The sequence below is a fragment of the Canis lupus genome, chromosome 18 (assembly GCF_003254725.2).
Source record: "Canis lupus dingo isolate Sandy chromosome 18, ASM325472v2, whole genome shotgun sequence".
Taxonomy (NCBI): Eukaryota; Metazoa; Chordata; class Mammalia; order Carnivora; family Canidae; genus Canis; species Canis lupus.
Genome location: NC_064260.1, coordinates 52,261,507 through 52,282,965, shown reverse-complemented (window position 1 = coordinate 52,282,965; position 21,459 = coordinate 52,261,507). Strand labels below are relative to the sequence as shown.

General features: G+C 61.1%; 1 protein-coding gene across 4 annotated transcripts; it reads right to left on the bottom strand.

Annotated features, from left to right (window-relative positions):
- Positions 1 to 1,132: 1,132 nt before the first annotated feature.
- On the bottom strand, positions 1,133 to 20,336 carry CDC42BPG (CDC42 binding protein kinase gamma). Of its 4 annotated transcripts, none has more exons than XM_025446087.3 (37): positions 20,067 to 20,335; positions 17,423 to 17,514; positions 17,253 to 17,336; positions 16,764 to 16,859; positions 16,296 to 16,444; positions 15,701 to 15,794; positions 15,288 to 15,488; positions 14,920 to 15,168; positions 14,422 to 14,501; positions 13,340 to 13,437; positions 13,167 to 13,247; positions 12,792 to 12,880; positions 12,497 to 12,676; positions 12,114 to 12,206; positions 11,864 to 11,985; positions 11,710 to 11,782; positions 11,371 to 11,477; positions 11,167 to 11,281; positions 10,812 to 10,960; positions 10,646 to 10,734; positions 10,297 to 10,349; positions 10,114 to 10,212; positions 9,965 to 10,024; positions 9,579 to 9,684; positions 9,158 to 9,291; positions 8,933 to 9,072; positions 8,749 to 8,830; positions 7,771 to 7,987; positions 6,763 to 6,825; positions 6,042 to 6,641; positions 4,728 to 4,825; positions 4,562 to 4,646; positions 4,315 to 4,435; positions 4,018 to 4,135; positions 3,722 to 3,845; positions 3,516 to 3,601; positions 1,133 to 2,515 (listed from the first exon to the last, which is right to left on the bottom strand). In XM_025446087.3, exons 1-37 carry the CDS (start codon positions 20,224 to 20,226, stop codon positions 2,459 to 2,461), a joined length of 4,644 nt encoding a protein of 1,547 aa, XP_025301872.3. In that variant the 5' UTR covers positions 20,227 to 20,335; the 3' UTR covers positions 1,133 to 2,458. The 4 variants fall into 4 exon arrangements, with proteins under 4 accessions (XP_025301872.3, XP_025301873.3, XP_048952926.1 ...); XM_025446088.3 differs by having other exon boundaries at positions 10,114 to 10,209; XM_049096968.1 differs by lacking the exons at positions 1,133 to 2,515; positions 3,722 to 3,845 and having other exon boundaries at positions 20,067 to 20,336.
- Positions 20,337 to 21,459: the final 1,123 nt, after the last annotated feature.

Sequence of the window (21,459 nt, the reverse complement as noted above, 5' to 3'; positions counted from 1 at the left end):
GCTGAAGGCAGCGCTAAACCGCTGAGCCACCTGGGCTGCCCAGGACTTCTTATTCTTAAGAGATGCCTCTGAAGTTGTTGGGCTCTTAGGGCTGGAATTCCCTGGACACCCTTCCATCCCAACCAGATGTGACACTACGGCCTTGTCTTGGTACTTTCCTCAGTTTAGGGCTGGCTCTAGTCTCAGAGCATAGCCATCAGTTCCCCAGGCCTGCCTTGATCCCAGGGCATGCACAGGCTGTACCCTCCTTCTTCATGCACATCAGGCCTGTGTCCTGCTCAGTCAGGGACCCCCCTTTTTTAAAAGATTTTATTTATTTATTCATGAGACACACAGAGAGAGGCAGAGACACAGGCAGAGGGAGAAGCAGGCTCCCTGCAGGGAGCCTGATGTGGAACTCAAGCCCAGGACCCCGGGATCACGCCCTGAGCCAAAGGCAGACACTCAACCACTGAGCCACCCAGGCGTCCCTCAGTCGGGGACCCTTGAGCTCAGAACAGGAGCCTTCCCAGGCCTCCTCTGGCCTCCCACACCTCCCAGCCTGGGTGGGGCAAGAGTGGGTTGGCTACCCTTGACATACCCTGCCCTGCCCTTCCCCTCCCACCTTGGCTCCAACCTGGAGCTCCAACTCTTTCCCTCTGCCCCTCTCCCCGCAGCTCAGTACCCCCAAGGCTGCGCTCTACTAGCTGCAGTAACCAAGCTCTAAAGTCCTCTGGCTGCTGCTTGGGAGGCAGGAGATGGAGGGAGGGAGTAGAGTGAGGTATGAGGAATTTATTCCCTGGGCTGGCTGCCACCTTTCTGCTCAACCACAGCCAAGTTCTATGGAGAGACACAGCTCCTGTCAGGTGACATCCTGGTATCTTCCTGCTGTGTGGCCTGGTGGTGGTAACAGCTTTCCACACTGCTGGGGCTCAAAAGTGCTGCCACTCCTTGGTAGCCACCATGAACACTGCCCATACTTCTGTAAACTGTCCTTTTGCTATCGAACTGTCCTTGCTACCCCTATTTGCGTGTGTACTCTGATTCCCGAAAGTGCAGGGAAGACAATTGTCCCAGACATCCATTCCTCCCTCCATCTCTGTAACCCAGTTTTCTGAACCCCAGGAGGACAGATCCAAGCAGGGAGGCCAGCAGCTGAAAAAGTTGTCTTTATTGCTTTCTCACTGCCTCACAGAGCATCAGGTCAATCCCTGCCGGGAATATGGTGTTTGAAGAGATAAATACTTATTTTGCCCCCAACTTATCAGTAGAGGGAAGTTTAATAAAAATAGCAATATAATAACAATTATTATATTAGTCATTATTATGACTATGATCAATAATAAAATGCCCCCTATTGCTCCCTAATACACAGATGGTTGAAGGTTTGAGAGAAAGGACCACCCCTTTTCTGGCAAGGGCCAGGGTGTGCCTGGAGACCCTCCAGCAGGCCCCCAACAGGGTCCATCTCCTACCAAGTAGCCTTTATAAATACCCTTCCCATCCTGTCCCTGTCCAGGAATTACCTCCCCCCTGGGCGGATTAGATGCAATGTCAGTTGGTTCACAGGGCCCCTCTCTGTTCCTGATCACAGAGAAAGGCCCCTCTCAGTAGTGTGCTTCTCTGGCTCCCCTCGGCTCTCTGCTCCTTGGCTCCTCTTGGCTCCTCTTCAGAGCTCCTCCTTTATCTGTCTCCTCCTCTGGATGGCTCTCCCTTCCTGCCAGTCACTAACACTGCCTCTTCCACTTCCTTTCCTTTCCCTTCCCCCCTCACTTCCTTCACCTACACCCTCCTTCACCTACATCCTCCCTGCTCCTTGTCTCTCCTCCTTAAAAAAAAAAAAAATCCATCAATTTTTTTTTAAATCCTTCTAATTTTTAAAGTAATTTCTACACCCAACATGGGGCTTGAACTCACAACCCTGAGATCAAGAGTCATACCCTCTACTGACTGAACCAGCCAGAAGCCCCACCCTCCTTTCCTTTGGATCAGACTCTGTCTTTCCTACCTTGACCCCAAGCAGAGACAGCGATATGCCCCAACTTGGCCCCACCTAAGAGCTAGACAGTCCATAGCCAAGACCCCAGGTTGCTCCCAGGGCCTCCGTCCTTCTCCATCCCTCAGCCCATCTCTTGCTTGCAGGCTTTCTGAAGCTTGGCACTGGAAAGGAGAGCTTTGGCACGATTGCCCCTGGACTCCAGGGCAGATGGGCCCCCAGAGCAGAAAGGGGGCCACTGTGTTCCCAGTAGCTAGCACAGATAGGGGGTGAAAGCAGAGAACAAAGGCAGGATGAGGGCTGGGAGTCAAGGTCCCCCAGGGCCTGGGTACCCAGACCAGCTTCTGAGTCGCCTCCAACACAAGGCCTCCCTGAGTCCAAATTTCCACACATCCCGGGCCAGCCGGAGCATGGCATTCCTCAAGCTCTTTGTTCATTCCTGTCTCTTGGTCCTGGGATCAGGGTGGCCCCTGCCAAAGAGTGTCAAGGGGAGCCCTCTGATTCAGGGGCTGGAGGGAGGCTCCGGGGCCGTTCTGACACCTGGAGGGGAAACAGAAGGAAAGACTCCCAGTGCCTCCCAGAAGCCTCCCCAGGACCCATCACCTGCTACATCCGGGCCCTTAGAGGGGGCCAGATGTGAGGTGGGGGTGGGCCTACAGAAGAACCCTGGCAACTCCAACTTTAATTAACTCTGGAGCCCAAATCAAAATCCGTTTGTTCAGACCCTCACTGTCAGGGAGCCCAGAGTTGAGGGAGGAGGACTGGCATCCAAGGAAAACCCTAGCACATAAGGACTGACAAGGAGGGGTGGAGGGAGCAGGGCGTGGGCCCTAAAGAAGCTGGTGGCTGCCAGGCACTTAGGTGATCTTTGGAAAAAGTGCTATTAGCGCAAAGCCTTGAAGGTGGCCTGGATGTTAAGGAGAGGATTCCAAGCAGGGGTGGGGGACGACACGGGGTGGGGGTGGGGGACACGGGATGGCAGGCGCAAGAACCTGAAGGTGTGAAAGAAAATGGCAAGTTCCAGGGCTCCCAGCAGCCTGGTGTGGCTAAAGTGGGGGTGGCAGTGGAGAAGTGGCCAGAGGGTGAATGGGAGCCTTCCAGCTCCTCTTAGGTCCCCTCCCAGAGTGGACTGTTCCCTCCCCTGATCCTTCCACCTCAGGCCGGGCCTCTAAAGAGTTCCCCTTCTGTGGCATTCTCCCTGTGTGCCAGGTACCCTGCTGAAGCAATCATCACCTCATCTGGTTATCATTTACATAATAATAATATCAAACAGTAACCTCATTTTATAGGTGAAATAAGCTCAGATGGGCTCGACATCTCAGCCAGGGCCACAATCCTGGAGCAGTCCGAGCCCAAACGCCCACCTGGGCCAACCTGCCTCCAGGCCTCTGTTGGGGCCCGCTGTGGGGCAAGTCTTTCTCTTAGGATCCCGGGAGGGATGGGCTCAGCTTGTTCTCTAGCCTCAGGTCCCAGCACAAGGCCTAGCAAGAACAGAACTACCTGCCCTTTTATAGGAGGGGGAACAGCCCCACCAGCTCACCTGTATCAGGGAGTCTGCCGGGCTCAGAGATCCCTGGGGGCAAGACACAGACTCGCTGGACAGAGATGTCCAAGGCTTCCTCTTCCCTGAGCCAGGGGCAGGATGAGAGAGGGAACAGAAAGCCAAGGTCACAGATCAGGTGTCCAAAGGGGTGGAAATTTGGGGGAGGGCTGTGGAGGCAGGGGAAGCGGAGGGGTTGTCCTTACTGGCGTCCGCGTCGCCAGCGAGCCCGTCGCTGCCCACGGAGGCTGGGCGCCGCGAGGCCTCCGAGAAGCTGTGGGGACGCTGCGGGCCAGAGCCGCGGCTACCTCGGCCCTTCCCTTCTGGAGCCTGTTGGGGGGACAGCGCGGCAGGGCTGGGACCGGGGGCGCGCCAGCCTGGGGTGCCGAGGCCGCAGGCCCCGAGGTAGGCAGCGGGCAGCAAGTGGCTCCAGCGCGCCGGAGGGGCCGCTGATTGGCTGAGCCCCACCGGGGAGGCTTGTGATTGGCCTCGGAGAGCTCACCGGGGGCTGGGTCCTGGCGCCGGGCTTCCCGTCCGTGGGGCCCACGTGCACCAAGTGGTTGAAGTTGGTGGGCGGTGAGATGAGCTTGGAGCGCACAAACGGGTCCTTCAGCATCTCCCTGCGGGCAGAGGGAGTAGGGGGGGGGCGGCGGCGAAAGGGACGCTTCCCCGGCCCTCCCCCGAGACGGGCCCGCGCCCCGCCCCGCCCCCAAGCGTGGGAGGCCCCGCCCCCAAGCGTGGGAGGCCCCGCCCCCAAGCGTGGGAGGCCCCGCCCAGCGGCCGCATCGCGCACGCGCACCTGCGCCGCTGCTGCCGCTGCTCCTCCGACACGCGGAAGGAGAAGTGGCGCTTGCTCTTGGTGCGGAACAGCTGGCGCCGGCTGTTGTCAGTGAGGTCGGGGATGTCGAACTCGTCCTTCTCTGTGGGAGGAGCAGAGAGCCGGACGGTGCTCACACGCCCCCAGTGCCCCCGTCCGCTGGAGCTCAGGGTCGCAGCCACACGCGAACGCCCACTCTCCGTACTCTCATGCACACGCGCTTCCTCACCTGCCAGCCGGTTCCTGAGGTAGGTCAGGCGGACCTTCTCCGTGCCAAAGAGGAACAGGGAGCCCTCCGGGTTTAGGGGTCGCACCTGAGGCAGCAGGCACAGGGGTCAGCCGGGCTACCCAACTGCACCGAGGCCAGGGCCAGGGGCCTGGGGGACGACCCTCACCTTCTTGAGTGGCACCGTCTGGACCCATTCTGTTTTCCTCACGTCAAACACATCGATAGAATTCTCGCTGAACACTGTCAGGTAGGGGGCTGCGTAACCTGCAGGGCAGGAGACTGTGCTGTGCCGCCCTGGCAAGTCCCGCACCTCTGTGGGCTTGTCCTCGGCTGTGGCCCAGTGACTTCCATGCCCAACCCAAGGTCCTTCTGAAGACTTCAGGTTGTCCCCCCCACCGTCCATAACCAATCAGAGATTACAGTCCATGGAGCACTCACTCAGTGGCATGCCAGGCATAGTTCCAACCACTTGGCTAACTTTTTTCTCCTTGACTTCTCTCTCTCTCTCTTTTTTTTAAGATTGTATTTATTTATTCACGAGAGACATAGAGAGAGAGAAGCAGAGACACAAGCAGTGGGAGAAGCAGGCTCCACGCAGGGAGGCCGATGTGGGACTCGATCCCAGGACTACAGGATCAGCCCTGGGCTGAAGGCGGCGCTAAACCGCGGAGCCACCTGGGCTGCCCTCTCCTTGACTTCTCAAACAGCTCTGGGCAGGTAGTATTAGTATCATCCCTAACTTATAGATGACAGAATGGAACCCCAGAACTAAGTAATGGCCAAGGTCACGCAGTCTGATGGCCCGGGGCAGTCTGATTCCAACTCCTACAGGCTAAGTCTGTGCTACGCTACACCCAACTCCCAGGCCCAACCCCAGAAGAGCCACTGCTTATGAAGGGAGTTCTGTCCCCGTCTTCTAGCCCGAACACCATCTCACAGTTACATGTGAATGTACTGGATGCTTCCACTGCCTTGTTTGCTCGTTCATTCATTCATTAATTCATTCATTGACTCACTCATTCATTCCTCCAAACATTCATAGCCCCGAAGGTGTGCTTCCCTGGACTGGGTGCAGGATGTGATAAAGAAACCATCACATCCTGCACCCAGCTCCAGCCCCTCATAGGCCCCCGGGGTACCAAACCAGTCATTACAAGAAAGTGCGAAGAGCAGTAGGGCAGAGGTCTGCACACAGAGATGGGGAGCAAAAAGGAACAAAGGGCCAGTGATGGGGGAAGGCAGGGAGCATGAAAGCAGTAATGACTATGACAGAAATCATGGTGGTCATTTATGGAGAGCCTACCAGCTCCAGGCCCTGCCCTGGCATTGGGGCAGGACCTGTTTAAGAGTTTGCCAGGTACAAGAAGAGTTTAGGCAGGGGGAAGAGCATAAGCAGAGGCATGGGAGAGGAAGATCTGGTGCAGCCCACCTAGGGCAAAGCAGGGTATGGTCAGGCAGGAGGACCCTCCACAGGCCTTACCCCAGCCTGTGGGCACTGCTGGCCACAGCAACTCATGGACTCGAGACTTGCGGCCGGCGCTGTCCACATAGACCCCCGCAGTGGTGAAGAGTAGCAAGAACTCACTGAGGCTGAGCTCCACAGCGCCCAGAGCCTCGCCCAGGCCCCCACGGGATGGTGGCAGCTCCTCAGGCACCAGACTGGCCCCCAGCGGTAAGGGCGCAGCCTCATTGAGCAGTGGGTAGAGGGCAAAGGCACCGGCGGCTCCCACGCACAGCCGGTCGCCCAGCAGCCCCAGGCTCTGCACAGGTGCGGGTGCCTGTAGCTCACGGATGCGGCGCTGCCAGGGCCCTGGGCCTGGGCCGAGCTGGTAGCAGAGCACCTGGCGCTTGACAGCTACACAGAGCACAGGGGTGCGGGCCTGCAGGATGCGCCCGGCTGCCAGCGCCTGGCAGCCTCGAGACTCGGGGATCTTGGCACCCACCACCTCCGCACTCTCCAGCTTGGCCAGGGCGAAGAGGCGCACGCTGGGGCCACGGCCACACAGTACGACCAGAAGGCCTGCCATGGGGCTCACAGCCAGCCGCTGTACCCGCCGGCACTCGCCGACCTGGAAGATGTCTTCGGGGTTGGCAAAGAAGAGTCACCAGTAGGCGGGTGAAGAACAGCCCCATGCCCATCCTCTGTCCTCTGGGGCTGACCCCCACCTGGGTCCACCCTGGTGGCCCAGCCTGGCACATACCATTGCTATGCAGGTGGATCACAAATAGCCCCTCCTCGGTGCCCAGAGCAAGCCGTTCCTGGTCTAGTAGAGGGAGGGAGAGGATTGGGTCAGACAGTCCATCTGACAGCCGGAGATGAGACAGCCTGCCTGTCCTTCCTGAGCTTCAGTTTCTCCTGAGGATGTGGGGATGGCAATCCCACTGTCCCTGCATCACCGGACCCTTCTCTCTCAAAGTCTGGGCTGGCTGTACTGGAGGGAAGGCCCACAAGGGCAGGGGGCTGGGTGAGAGCCCCTACCCCAAGTTGCGGGGTTTGGGGTAAGACCTGTCACCTCTCAGAGCCTTGGCTTTCTTTATGCAAAGTGGGGACAATGGGTCCTTTTCACAGCGCTGCTTGGAGGCTGAAACAGTGCAGGCTGAGAGTACATTCACAGCAGTCCCTGCTCAATGCCCTTGTCCCCCCAGCTCCTGACTGACACAGGGGACTTGGAGGAGCCACATAGGCTCTCCAGGAGCTCCCACTCTGCATGCCAGGGGAAGTCCCAGCTCTCCAGGGCAGGGGCTGGCTCAGGGCCCCGGCAGCTGCCCGGAGAAGCCAGGAAGCACCACTCCCTCACTTCTCCCCCGGCTGTCATGAAGGTCCCGCCGAGCTCCAGGCTCTGGGATGAGCACAGTTGCCCCCACAGGAGGTCATATGAGGCTCAGCTGCGTCCAGGCTCCCCCGTGATCACCCTACTGCTGGTAAGAGAGCCAGGCCTGGAACCCTCATTTGTCTCTTCCTAAAGCCTTTGCTCTTTTCACTCACTTAAGATTATTTGAGCAAAAGCAGAAACTGGGGCACAGAGAAATGGAGTGGCAGAAGCCAAGCCCCCGGCCCCCCAGCAAAGGCTGCCACACACCTATACCCAGGGGAGGGTCACGTATGTAATGTGGAGACCACAGCTCATGGCTATAGGGACTGGGCAGTGGTCACTAGGCAGTCCTCCCCAGAGCCTGCCCGGGGCAATGCCCCTCAGCATGTAGCTCACCGATGATGGCAGCGCAGAGCGCGTGGGGCAGCAGGGGCAGCCCGTTGTCATAGGCTTCCTTCAGGGTGTACACAGGACGGGGCCTTGGCCGTGAGTCCAGCAGCAGCCTCTGCAGCTCGCCCAGCACCTGCAGCCAGCGCTCCCGCTCGGCCTCGCTCTCTGCCAGCAGCAGCACAGTACACACAGCGGGGGGGACCATCAGCTGGGAGGCTGTCACCTGTGGGCAGGGACCCAGGTGAGAGGGCTGTGGGTTGAGGGCTGGCCATCCCCTCTCTCTACCCACTGATGCCTCTTAGCACCAACGTGAGTGGCCAGGTGCAGTGCTAGAAGCTGTCTTACAGCAGCAGGTGGTTCACCAGGCAGGGTGGTTAGACGAGCACACCAGTAAGTCTAGAGCCCTGAACCAGTGCCTGAGTAGGGGAGGGACAGGGCATCGTGGGCACATGCAGCAGGGCCCCTAACCCAGGCCAGGAATGAAAGATGACCTCTCAGGGGAAGAGACATTTCTGCTGGAGCCCAGGGGATGAGTGGAAGAACCAGGAATGGTCCAGGGTGGGGAAACGCTTGGGGTGTGGTCTGGGCCCAGCAGAGGAAACAGGATGTGCAGGATCCATGGTTACAGGGCACTTTCAGAGCTGGGGAAGGGGATGTATGTTCATAGCAGGGAGAGGCTCCAGAGGAATTCTGGGGAGGCTGGCAGGGTCAGACACGTGAGGCCTCAAGGCCATGGGCAGGAGCGCCCCGAGGGTGATGGGAAGCCACAGGAGGCCCCAAGACTAGCAGGACAGCTTCACAAACAGAAAGTGTACCGCGGCTGTGGAGTGGAGGCTACGGAGCCGTCCCTGTGGAGGCAATGGGGGGCAGGGGGCCGGGGTGCGGGTAAGGAGGGCAGCCATGGAAAAGGAGACAGAGAAGAGTGGCTGGAGCAGGGCCACATGGAGGCCGACGGTGGCCCAGCCCACCTGCCCTGGCGCTCACCCTAAAGATGCGTGGCAGGTCCCTGGTCTGGGCGTGAATAACATCAGAGGCCAGGACAGGGGTGGCTGAGAATTGGGGGTCCCTGGGGAGGTCCATGGGGCTGGTCAGAGACCACATTGCCTCTGGCCGCCCCCTCACCCCCCACTGCCGCACCCCTTTGCCCCTGCCCCTCCCTGGCACCCACCTTAGATCCAGTGCCTGCAGGAGTGCCCCACTGGCTGGGCTGAGTCGTGGGTCTGGGGCGTCAAACAGCAGCAGGCGAGAGTCGCTGAGGGCAGCAAACACCCGCTGCCAGCCGCGCCGCACGCCCGAGGGCCGGGGCACCTGGGGGGAAGGCAGGCATGGGAGGGCCCGCCAGGCTCTGGGATGGCCCCCGCTGCCTCCCCCTCCCCAGCCAGCCCCAGCTCACCGACAGGAAGCCCTCGTAGGCAGTGCCTGTGCCCGTTTCGGGGTGTACACCCAGGGCTGTGCGGAGGTGGTCAGGGGGCACGGGACAGGGCGGGGCCTGGGGGACGCAGGCGGAGTGACAGAAGTAGCCACAGGCTGTGGGGGAAGCAGGAGAAGCAGGCGGTGTAGGCTGGGTGGGGACAGCCCAGAACCAGGACTCTGAGTATTACCCACCCTGGGCTTCCCTGAGGCTGTGGTGGCACCTCCAGCTGTCACCAATTCCCCAGTCAGGTGAGAAAGAAAACAAACTAAATGGAGCATCGGGAATGAGGGGTGGACTAAGGGGAAAACCGGGATGGGTCAGGATCAGAGCAGTCTCCTTCTCTCTACCTGGGGACAGGAGGTGGGCATGCGGGTGTCGGGGGTGGGGGGTGGGGTCTCACCATCACAGCCCAGGCCCTGGCGGCCCAGGCCCAGCATCAGCGAGGTGCAGAGGAGGCACTTGGTAGGGGACGGGAAGCTCCGGGGCCGCAGCGCGTGTGAGCCAGGCTGGGGAGGCAGGACACGCATCACCCACGCCTGACCACGGCCTCCTGGGGCCCTGTGTCCCACCCCCGAGGCCACCGTGAGATGCTGATGGGATCAGGGAATGAGCCTGGGGCAGTGTGAACCCAGCCGCAATGAGTCTGTCACAGCACTCAAACTCACTGCCGCCGTCCCCAGTGTAGTCGGCCAGCCATGATGCACGCGGAGGGACCCAAGCAGGTCCTCGGAGACCCGGCAAGATGGCCTGGTGCCCCTACCCCGCTCCAGCCCTCTGGGTGCTGACCTTTGCAGGGGGTCCTTCTGCTGGGGCGGTGGGAGCCGCAGGCACTCTGGGGAACACAGCCTGCAGGGGAGGGCAAGCAAACAGGTGAGGAGGGCCCGGCGGGTGGTGGGTGGCCCAGCCCTCCAAAAGCGGGACTCCCGCCTCCTCACCCCCAGGCGCAGGCTGCGGCGGCCCTCTGGCCTCAGCTCTGGCTCCACACTGGGCCTCAGGTCCTCTCCTGAGATGCCCGGGTCTTTGCTGGAATCCTTCTGGGGAGTGAAATGGGGGGGAATCAAGGCCCCTGAGCTTCACCGGAGGATGCCTCCCAACCAGCCCCTGCGCACAGTTCTCACCTCTGAGCTCCAGAGGGACCGGAAGGGAATCAGGGAGTTTGAGGACTTAGCGTCTGCAGACAGAAAGCAAAGGTCACTCGGGGTGGGGGTGGCCCGGGCCCAGCCCCAACACTCATTCCTGAGGAACTGGGGCCAGCAGGAAAATGGAGCAGTGACTGCAGGCTGTGGTGACACATACAGCAGGTGCTCAGTAAGTGTTGGGTAGCGGATGGTGGGGTAAAGCAGACGAGTCTGGAACCAGATCTTGTCTCCAGAGCACTGCAGGGCTGTCATGCCCCTCCCTGGCCCAGTCCCCGTGAGGCTCAAGTGGGGGCCTTGCTCAGGGACAGGCACGCCAACGAGCACCTACCTCCTGGCCCACGGGCCGCCAGCTCCTCCCGCAACGCAGCCAGCTCCTGCTGCAGGCCCTGGCTCTGCTTCTGGGCCTCCTGCAAACGGCTAAGAGTGGGGTGAGGGCTTGTCAGAGGCCACTGCGTGGGTCCCGAGCCCCCATGCAGGGCCTCCTCCACTCTCACCTCTCGGCCTGCAGCTGGGCCTCTTGCATGTGTGTCAGCTGCTCCTGCAGGCTCTGCTTGGCCCGGATCTCGGCCTCTAAGGCCGACTGCAACTCCAGCCTGGCTGAGGCCTCCATCTTCTGCAGCCGCCGGGCCTTCCACTGGTGGTCCTGGTGGCCAGGGGGGTACCCACGTAAGACATCCCTGGGCCTGGCTGCTTCAGAGGTCCTGCCCACCAGAGTGCACTGCCGGACTCAAAGCCCTAGATAGGCCACTGATCTGTTGTGAGCTCAAGCAAGTCCCTGATCTTCCCAGAGCTCAGTGTCCCCACCTGCTGAGTGGTACCCCTTCCCCCCAGGGTATTTCTGGGGCTCACAAGTGGTCGGGCAGGGAGTGTCTGGGTGCCCACGTTCCGTATAGACTCCAGCTCCTCGGCCATCTTGGTGGCCAGGGCCTGCAGGTAGCCTCTTGAGACCTTCTCATCGTTCACCCTGATTGGGAAGGGGGCTCAGGGTCATGGCCTGGGTTTCAGCCCCCTTGCCTGGGGCCAGCCCCTCCCCACTAGCCCCTCGGCCCCCACCAGCTAAGGATGTCAGCGATCTGGGCTTCCCAGTTGCTCTCCGTCTCTCGCCGCTCGCCCTCCAGCTGCTGCTTGCTCTGCTGCTCCCGCTCCAGCTCTTCCACCAGCTGGGGGCCGGGTAGGAAGATGGGTCAGGCCTCAGGGACCCCAGCACCCCCGAGCCCAATCCACGTCCACCCTCGTTTACTCACCATCACTTGCCTGCCGGCTGTGGGTCCTACAGGGCTGGGAGACAGCCTGCTCTGGGACCCCAGCAGCATGGACCACTCACCCTGCCAGCTCCCCTCCTCTGTCCCCACCGCCCCCACCGGTTCTGTGCCCTCCATCTGCCATGCTCACCCGCTCCTGCTCCAGGCTCAGCCGTCGGTTCTCTTCCTGGAGCCAGCACAGAGTCTCCTCCTTCCCACTCAGCCTGGGGAAGAGCGGATGACTCAGTGACTCCCAGCTCAGACCCCCCCTCCCGTCCCCTACCTGCCCAGGCTGCCCGACTCACCCATGGCTGTGGGCCGCCTCCAGCTGCATGCGAAGGGCAGCTACCTCCTTCCTCAGCTGTGCTTCCTGCGGCCCACCCTCAGGCAACCCCGTGCCATTGGTCTCAGAGGCCATGTGGATGGTCTTGAGGACATGGAGAGGGGTCAGGGCAGGAGCCTGACAGGCCATGGCCCACCCCACCCTAGGGACACAGGCCTGAGTAGGTCAGGCCAAAGGGAGTGTTACTCGGAAGAAGGTTAAGACCTTGCTACCTTGACTCGAAAAGATTCCTTCTCAAGACTTCGCTCCCACTGTCTCTGGAGCTGTGTCACCTCCCGGCAAAGTGTGGTCACCTGGGCCTGCAACTGTAACAAGGTTCAGAGGCAGCCGCTGCTGACCCTGTCCACCCCAACCCACTCCCCCGCTGCAGACTGTTGGGCCTTGTCAGCCCTAGCAGGAAGGTAGGCAGTGAACCTCCAGCTGGCCCCACTCTAAACATATCCCCTCACTTGGGCCTCAGCCAGCCACATTGGGGGTGCAAAGGCACATGGTGCTGCCAGCACCCAGCCCTGAGCTCCTTGGGCTCCCTCCAGCCACACTGGGGTTCACAGGGGGCAGGGTTCTGCTGCTGTCCCTACCCGCCCCCATCGCTCACCTTTCTGCTGGTATCCTGGGCTTCCTCCAGCTGTGAGCTCAGGGCCTGGGTCTGGCTGGCTGTGGCTGCCTCTCTCTCCTGGGCCTCCTGCAGCCTCTGGAGCAGCTCCTCCTGCCGCTCCTGGGCTCTGCACAGCTCCTGTGACTGCGCCCGCAGCCCTGCCTGAGCCTCGGCCAGCTCCTGGCGGGGAGAGGGTCAGCGAGGGGGTGCGGAGGGCAAGGCCTGGGGTCAGGGTATGGACCTCCTTAGCATGGAACCCCAGGCCACTCACCTACCCACCTCACTGAGCTCTCACCTGGACAAGCCGGTCTCTCTCCTGCCATAGGTTGCAGTTCTGGCCTGGGCTGCTGCCATCCATCTCGGCCTCACCATCCCTTGGTGTCTCTGCCAGGAATTGTCACTGAGGCCCACATGTACTGACAGCCTCAGCCTGACATTCCACATGCAGCATCTCACAGAACTCTCACCACAGCCTGGGAAGTGGGTCTCCTTGGCTCATTTTCTACATTTAGGCTCAGAGAATTTAAAATACTTCCCCAAGATCACACCTTGTATACAGTAAGGGCAGGATTGGAATCCAGGCTGGACTCCAGTGTGTGCTAGGAAAGCACCTCAACCTCCAGGGTGAGGATGGGGGAAAGAGATGGGGTGGCGTTGGGGGGCGGAGTACCTGACAGCCTGCCCTGTAGAGTCTGTACTTCCTTCCGTAGCCGTTCCAGCTCCCAGTGGTCCGAGGAGACCTGCAGGGCCTCTGCAGAGGGGGCACTCGTAGGTGAGTAGCCAGTCCAGCAGTAGCTCCTGAGTCAGCCCACCCCCGCCCTAGCCCAGCGGGTCCCCCTGTACCTTGGAGCTTCCGGCTCAGCTCCATCTTCTCCTGTTCCAGACAATGGAGCTTCTGCTCTAGGGCAGCCAACTGCTCAGAGCTGCTCTCAGGGCCCGGACTGGGGAGAGCAGGGTGACATGGGTTGGCAGAAAAACCCACCCCGGGGATCCCTGGGTGGCTCAGCGGTTTAGTGCCTGCCTTTGCCCCAGAGCACAATCCTGGAGACCCGGGATCGAGTCCCACATCGGGCTCCAGGCGTGGAGCCTGCTTCTCCCTCCTCCTGTGTCTCTGCCTCTCTCTCTCTATGTCTATCGTAAATAAATAAATCTTAAAAAAAAAAAAAAAAAACCCACCCCACCCAGAGCCCTTCCATCTTCCTTCATCCAGTCGTTTATTCATCCAAGAAACACCCTCTGTGAGCCAGCTCAGCTCTGTGTCCATCCCTGGGCTCTGTGCCCGAAGAAAGAGACCAGACCAGGCACTGCCCACAAGATCCCAGACCCAGGCTCAAGCCCCAACCCTGGCCCTTATAGGCTGTGTGACCTTGAATAGTCACCTAACATATCTGATCCTCAGTTTCCTCACAGGGCCTCTTTCAAGGACTGCCACGAGGAAATGGTGATTTAGGCCAGCTGGCCCCATGCCTGGCACCCAGTGGCGCTCAGTGCAGGTCAGACACATTTGTTTGTACCACAGCGTACCTCTTCACCGTGATCTCAGGCCAGCCCCTCGAATGAACTAGATCATCTGACCCAGTGTAAAATGGGCATAAAGAGGCATAAAGTGCATCTCCAGGACTTGGAGGGGTCCTTCCAACTGTAGGCCTCTGGTTCTGAGGCTAAAACACTCTGAGCCTGCTATGGAGGGTACTCTGAGGGCCAGAGGCTGGGACGGGACTCCTAGGAGGCATAGGCATGGCTCCACTAGAATTTGAGGACGTGAGAGTTGTCTTCCTGAGGGCTCAGAGCACACTCCCTGTCACATACAGGCACCTGGTAGGCCATTTAGCCCCTTTCCCACGGTCCCAGCGGGCTGCATTCCCAGTGTCCACCAGGCCAGGCAGCCCCTGGCCTCCCACTAGGTATGTGATGACTAGACTCACCTGCTGGAGGTGTAGGTAAAGCCCACGAATGGCAAATGGTGGCCAGAGAAGGCCCCGTGGGAGGGTGGTGGGAGGGTCCCCTGCAGAAGGAGGGGAAGGAGTGTCAGACTCCCAGGCATGGCTCCAGGCTGAGGCTCAAGACCCAGGAGACATCCCTGGGACTGGGAGTGCTGACCTCCTGCTCAGATGGAACCTAGGAGGGTGCCACGGCCCCCACCTAAACAGACCACAATTCCCATGAGCCCTTATGGTCATGGCCTTCCAGGTGCCGCTGAGAGCCTTCCTCTTGATAAGACTTCTGGTTACTAGGATAACACTTGGGGTCCAACAACCCACCTCGGTAGAGGTGAACCAGCCCAGGTGAACCATGACTCCCGTGAGCTTCCGGAAAGCAAGGGCCTCATCCTCCACCCAGCAACTGCTCTGGAGAACTTCTGGTTTCCCTTGGCCAGCAAGGGTCAAGGCAGTTTTCCTAGTGCAGTGGAACCCACTGCTCACCGGCTCGTTGAGAGTGTCATCGTCCACATCGAAGTTGGAAGTGTCCATGGGCCCGCGCAGCTCAGGGATGTAGGGGGCCGTGCTGGTTGCCAGCCGCTCCCAGTCCACACCTTCAAAGAAGGGGTGGTTCCGGAAGTCGTCCAGCCCTCCACGGCCCAGCCGCTCCTCCTGGCGACACAGCAGCCGGCGGATCAGGTCTTGGGCAGTGGCTGGCACGTCAGGCACATCCGAGGGAAACTGTAGGTGGTCCTGTAGGCCAGGGGAAGGGGTGCAGGTGGCTGTCCAGGATCCTACCCCCTTGGGTATACCAACCATATGGGGTCAGGCCTCCTGCCGTCCTCCCAGAACCCCAGAGCTGGTGGCCTGACCTCATGGTTCATGATCTTGCCGTAGGTTTCCACCAAGGATTCAGCATAGAAGGGCGTCTCCCCAAAGAGCAGCTCATAGGCACAGACTCCCAGTGACCACCAGTCACACTGCGGACCATAGTGGCCCTTGCCCTCCTCCATGGCCTGCAGGATCTCCGGAGAGATGTAGTCTGGTGTCCCTACTGCCACTGACGAATCCACCTAGGGGTGTTGGTGGTGAAGATGCCATGAAGACAGCCTTGGACTTGGCTCGGCCTGATGCCCCTTCACTGTAGCCCCGGCTCTGGCCCTGACACCCCCATTCCCTAAGGCTTAACTGGCCTGGTGACCCCACTTGGGGCCTAGACCCAGTCTTTCCTTCCCCTGGGAGCTCTCCAGGCCAGGTGTCCCCTTCCCTCACCCTGGGGCCTTACCATACCACTATTGTTGAGACGGAGGCAGGAACCAAAGTCAGCCAAGCGGATGTGACCATTCATGTCCAGCAGGACATTGTCTGGCTTGACGTCCCTGAGGGAGTGCAGGGAAAGAGAGGGGCTTGACCTGCATGTGTAGGTGTGAGTTCAGGCACACATGCACACTAGCGTTCACTATCTGTTCACAAGATACGGCGTGTGTGTGCATGCATGCAGGAGGGAGGCTGGTGGCGAGGCCTCCTGGCTCCCGAGAAGGAAGGTGGTTAGATTGGGAAAAGCGACCCATAAGGATGACCCCTGGAGGCAGCAGGGCACGCAGTGAGGGATGCAGGAGTTAGACTAACCCGGTGCAAACCACTAGCTGAGTCACCTTGAGCCAGGCGCTTACCTATGCTAAACTCTGACTCTCTCACCTGTAAAGTGGGCACAAGAGCAGCCCCCATCACATAAAGGTTTTGGTGTGAGGATTCGAAGACATTGTGTGTACAAAGCACCCGGTCTAGGGCTTGGCATGTGGTGAGCACTCAGCAACTGCCAGCTGTCCCAGAGCAGTTAGCAGGGGCTAGACAGGGCAGCAGGGGCCTGGGGGCCCTACCTGTGGACGTAACCCAGCTGGTGCAAGGAGTGGATGGCCAGCACCATCTCAGCCAGGTAGAACTGGGCCAGCTCGGGTGGGAGGCGGTCCTCAAAGCGGCTCAACAGAGTGAGGAGGTCCCCACCGGCATAGTAGTCCATCACCAGGTACTGGGTGGTGGTGGATGGGGGAGAGGTGGGGCAGAGATCAGATGGGGAGGGTGGGTGAGGGGCACCTGTCCCGGGGCCCTGCCTCCTGCCCGCCTCCCCATGGTCCTGAGGGGTTCTGGGAAGGCAAGAGTGTCTCCCAGCAGCTCTAGGGTAGCCAGCCACCAGCCAGAGTTCAGGCAGGGCCTCCAGGCCCAGCAGCTGGTGCCTCTCAGTGCCCAGAGCAGGGGTCTCTCTCTCCTTGGACCCAGCACCTCTGGCCCCCAAGGGCCTTCTCCTTTGTCCCTAGGGTACACCCTCCAGCTTTGCTGAGTATCCTCACCAGGAACTCCTCGTCTTGGAAGGCATAATGCAGAGCAGTCACCCAGCGGCTGTCCCCCTTCACCAGAACATCCCGCTCCTCCCGGAAACAGGCAGTCTGCAGCAGGTTGGGGAGCAGGGGGAAGGATGGGATCAGAGCCCTGGAAACCCTCCTTGCTAGCTCAGGGGACAGAGGAAGAATAAGTCTAGAAGCTCTGGTCAAGGTTGCCTGTGTGGGCCAGGCACAGGTGGGCCTGTGCTTTATGGCTCCAGGCCTCAGAGTTCTAAGGAAAATGGGAACTAGGCTAGCTTCTAAGAAAGGCCTATCGTGGGAAAGCAATGGGGGAGGTTGGCAGTTCAGCCAACCTGAACTGAACACGGTTGCCGGCTCAGCAGCCATGCCTGCCCCTTCCCCAGCATGCCCTGATTTCCCCACAGGCAGCACCCTCACCCTGCCCCACACCCCCACCCATTCGTAGGGTGCCAAAGTCCCAGCCAACCCCAAACTGACCTCGGCCCTCTTCAGCATCTCCCACTTGTGCAGCATCTTCATGGCAAAAATCTGCCCACTGTCCCTTTGCCTCACCACGGCAACCTGAGGCCATGGGGAGCATAGGGGTCAGCTCTGCCTGGGTGCGAACCCCCTTTCCCATCTACCCCAGGCCTTTGCCTTTTGCTCACCTCCCCAAATGCCCCTCGGCCGATCACCTTCAAGATCTCGAAGTCATCTCTCTGTAGCCTCAGCTCTTTGACCTTCGCTACGAAGGGACTAGCTGAGGGGAACACAGAGTGGGGCTCAGGGCACCTGCAGGGAGGGTCCCAGCTCTCTCTCTTGCCTGGGGAAAGCAGGAGCTGCGACCCCCATGAGGCCAGGACTGGGAGGGGCCACAACCCCCTCAGTTGTGAGTAGGAAGCATGGAAGGTGGGGTCCAGGCTTTGCTGACCACCTGGCCCCGAGACCTCCTGGAATCCATGGTTCCCTGGACCCCTGTCCACAGATGCTAGGTAGGCAGTCTCCATCCCAGGAGCTGATGGAACTTGTAGTCCTTCCCAGCCTGGGTGGGGTTGAACCTGGCTGACCAGGTCACCCTGGGGAGGAAGGGGATACCGTTCCCACCCTCAGCTCACAGTTCTTGGCGCCTGGCAGGACCAGGCCTGGGCCTGTCTTGGGAAACTGGACGGGCAACATTCCTTGTCCCCAGAGAGGCTTCCCTGCCACTGGGAGCTGTGAGCCCTCCTCTCCGGAGCCTGCAGGCCCAGAGGTATCTGGCTGGGAGTGAGGCCTGGGGCAGCCCTGGAGGAGAGGTCAGATGGTTCTGCAGGGCTTGCTCTGGGAGGATAGGCTTTTCCCGTGTGGGGCCTTCTGGGTCTGGAGGCATAAATAGCTCTGCCCATGTTCTCACAAGACTCAAAAACAGAGCCAAAAAACCTTTCCTTGGCCCCTGACGCTGGCACCTGAGGGGAGTGAGCGCTCAAGATGTCCTGCAGGCCTGACCAACCCTACAACTCTAGGCACTGCCTCCCATCTGGACTTGGCCTTTATCTGGGCAAGAACTTCCTCCTCTCCCAGTCCTGAGACTCCCTTGAGGGGCATCTCCAGCTACTCTCGGACCCTTTCCAGGCCCAGAGAGGGGAGTGGAGTCTGGAGGCTTAGGGAGGTAAGAGTGCCTGGTGGGGGCTGAGGGCAGCTGCAGTTTGGCCCCCTGCCTCAGTTTCCCCCAGGTAACTCCCTGCCAGCTGGGCGGGTCTGTGGGCAGGACAGGGAGCTGCTCCACAGGTTTATCAGGGAGAACCCCCGCAGCAGGGGTGGTGTGGAAACCTCATTACAGAAATTAATTGTCTCTTTCCCAGGTCTGTGTGTGCAGCTGGAGAGGAGGAGCCACAGGCCTCCAAGGGGGAACTGAGGCCAGGGTGGCTACCTATCAGCCAGACAGGAGCCAAAACCTGGAGTCCATGGTCAGGAGGATCAAGGTCCCCAGGACAGGCTGCCCAGTCCTCTTGCCTTGCCGCAGGGGATGGGGGCTCTGGGCAGGAGCAGGGACAAGTCGGAGCGGGAGCAGAGTGAGTCACCACCCTGCCAGTTACCTTGGGAGATGTCAACAGACAGGCCCCCATGCCGGGGTCTCAGGCAGAGACGCCAGAGGCAGGCAGGGAGAAGCACATGTGTGTGCAAACACACACACACACACACACAGGTGCGTAGGCATCACAGCAGGTGATGACAACACAATCAGATACGCATGAATAAGGTGAAGTCCCAGGGAGAGTGGCAGGCACCAGAGGTAGGGGCTTCCTAGCTGCACTCACTCTGGAGGACGGGGCCGGGCCGGGGGCCAGCTCACTAGAATGTCTTACAGGCCCCCAACCATGCCAGGCCAGCCCTTGGGCCTGCTCAGAGCTAAGGTGTGCCGGGAACGCTGGTCACCCACCGGGCAAACACCAGCCTCACCCCATCCTCCTGGCCAGGCCCCTCAGCCCTCCCCCCTGGCCTGGCCAGGCATAACCAGGGAGGCCTGGGGCTGGTGCCGGTGCCCACACTGGGTGGAGGGTTACTCCAGGTCAGCCACTTCCGGTGACTCAGATGAGTCAACCAGGAAGGGGTACAGACCCACCTCCAGCCAGGCCCCCCTCCCTGTCGCTGGGGAATAGACCTCAGGAAGCCTGGCCGGCGACTTGCAGAGGGAAAGGGGCTGAGGTTGGTTTCTGTGTCCAGTCTGGGGTGTGAGAGATGCCGAGAGATGGAAGTGGGCATGTGGGAATGTGTGTAGGTGTGCAATCCCTGTGGATCTGTGAGTAGAAGTAGGCAAGCATGTAATAGCCAAGGTGGTCCGGATGGCGTTTGGGGTGAAGTGTGGGGCTCCCTGGGTCTCTCCTTGAGCTGTGAGTACCTCAGTGTGTCCGTGTGGTCTGCGGGAGCCAGAGAAAGCATATGTGTCAGTGCGTGAGACACGTGGAGGTCTGCATGTGTGACTGTTCTCCAGGGTCATGAGGTATGAGTGTGAGTGAGGAATCTCTGACGTGACCCCGTAGCACACGTATTATGTGCTTGAGTCCGAGGTCTCTACTTGGGACCGAGGTTGTGTGTGTCTGGGTACGTTGTGAGTGGCGCACACGCGCCAGGGTCTGGGTAGGAAGGAGCGTGTTGTGAGTCCAAGGGAGGGTAAGGTGTGCAGCTGAGAGGGCCCAAGGGGTCCAGTAACGTGCCAGGCCAGCCCGCGGGGGTGCCGCTCCCGGCGGGAGGATCTGAGGGCGCGGGGTGTGCGGGGACAGCCCCGGCACAGGGTCCCCGGGGCCACCCCACCTCGGTCCCGCCCAGGCCACTCACCCCAGCTCAGGAACTGCGCCACGTTGCGCTCCCGCCGGAGGGGGGCGCTGCTGAGCTCGTGGTGCAGCCCCAGCAGCAGATCCAGGAGGCCGTCGAGCCCGGGGCCACCGCCGGCCTCGCCCCGCGCCAGCCGCTCCAGTGCGCGCAGCCGCCGCTCCATGGCTGAGGCCGGGCGCCCGGGCTAGAGCCGCGCCGTCCGCATGCCCGCCCGTCGGCCCGTCCGTCCGTCTGTCCGCGGGTCGTCCGCGAGTCCTCCCCCGCCCCTCCCGCCCTCCCCGCTGTCACCTTCCTCGCTCGCAGCCTGCGCGCCCACACCTGGGCGCCGCGCCCCGCCCTCTGCCCCGCCCCTCGACGGACGGCAGGTGAGCGCTGGCCAATGGGCGGCGCGACGGCAGGTGAAGGTGGGAGGGCGGAGGCGCGCGGGAACCGGGCCAACCCTCGGCCAGGAAGTGGGGAGGGCGGACCCCAAAGAGTAAGCTCTCGGGGGGCTGGGCTAGGGGGTCTCCCGCGGGGGCCGGGAAGGCTGCCTGGATCCCCGCGCGGCCCCAGAGCCAGCCTGACCCGGCCCGTCGCCGGCCCCGAAGCCAGGTAGGGGATGCCGGGGGCAGGAGCGCTTCCCTCGCCCCCTGGGACAGCGACAGCCTCTCCCTCTGCTCTGGGAGAGGGGCCTGGAGACGCCCGCGGCCCCGGAGCCGGATGGGAGTTGTAGTCCCCTCCCCGGGATGCCCGCAGCGCTTGGCCAGCCTCCCCCCCGGAGCGGGGGCGGGGCGGGGCGGGCGGGGCGGGGCGGGGGTACTCGCTAGTTTCTGATTTCATTTTATTTGTATCGTTACTGCCCACCTGGGAGACAGGTAGGTGAGGCAGGGATGATTACACCCATTTGGCAGACGGACACACCGAGGCTTGAGGAGGACGAAGGGGATTGGAGAGGCTGAGGGTGAGGAGGCCCCGCAACTAGCCCCCGGAGTGGGGCCGGGCTGGACTCCCCACAGGCTCCTCAAGCCTAGGCGGGAGCAAGGCCTGCGGCCGGCCTGGAACCGGAGGGCCAGAGAGAGGTGGGAGCTGGGCTGGACGAGGTAGGAGAGGGGAGGGACTGAGTCTGTCCAGTGGCATTTCTGATTTCTGCCCAGCTGTGTGCAGCTGGGCTGGCCCGGACGCCATGGGACTGTGCGTCGGTCCAAGAGGAGGGAACGAAGGGTGGGGCATTTTAGTGGCTTTAGACAACAAATTCTTCCATTAAAAGATCTCTTTGAGGATTTGCCTGCCCGCTCTGACCGGGACCTCCTTGAGCCCAGGCGGGGTCGTTGCCAGCGTCCAGGGAGGAGGCGCTCTGGGTGTCTGGAGCTGGGCTGAGCCTCCCTGGCAGCACACAGGGGCCTTCTACCAGGTTCCC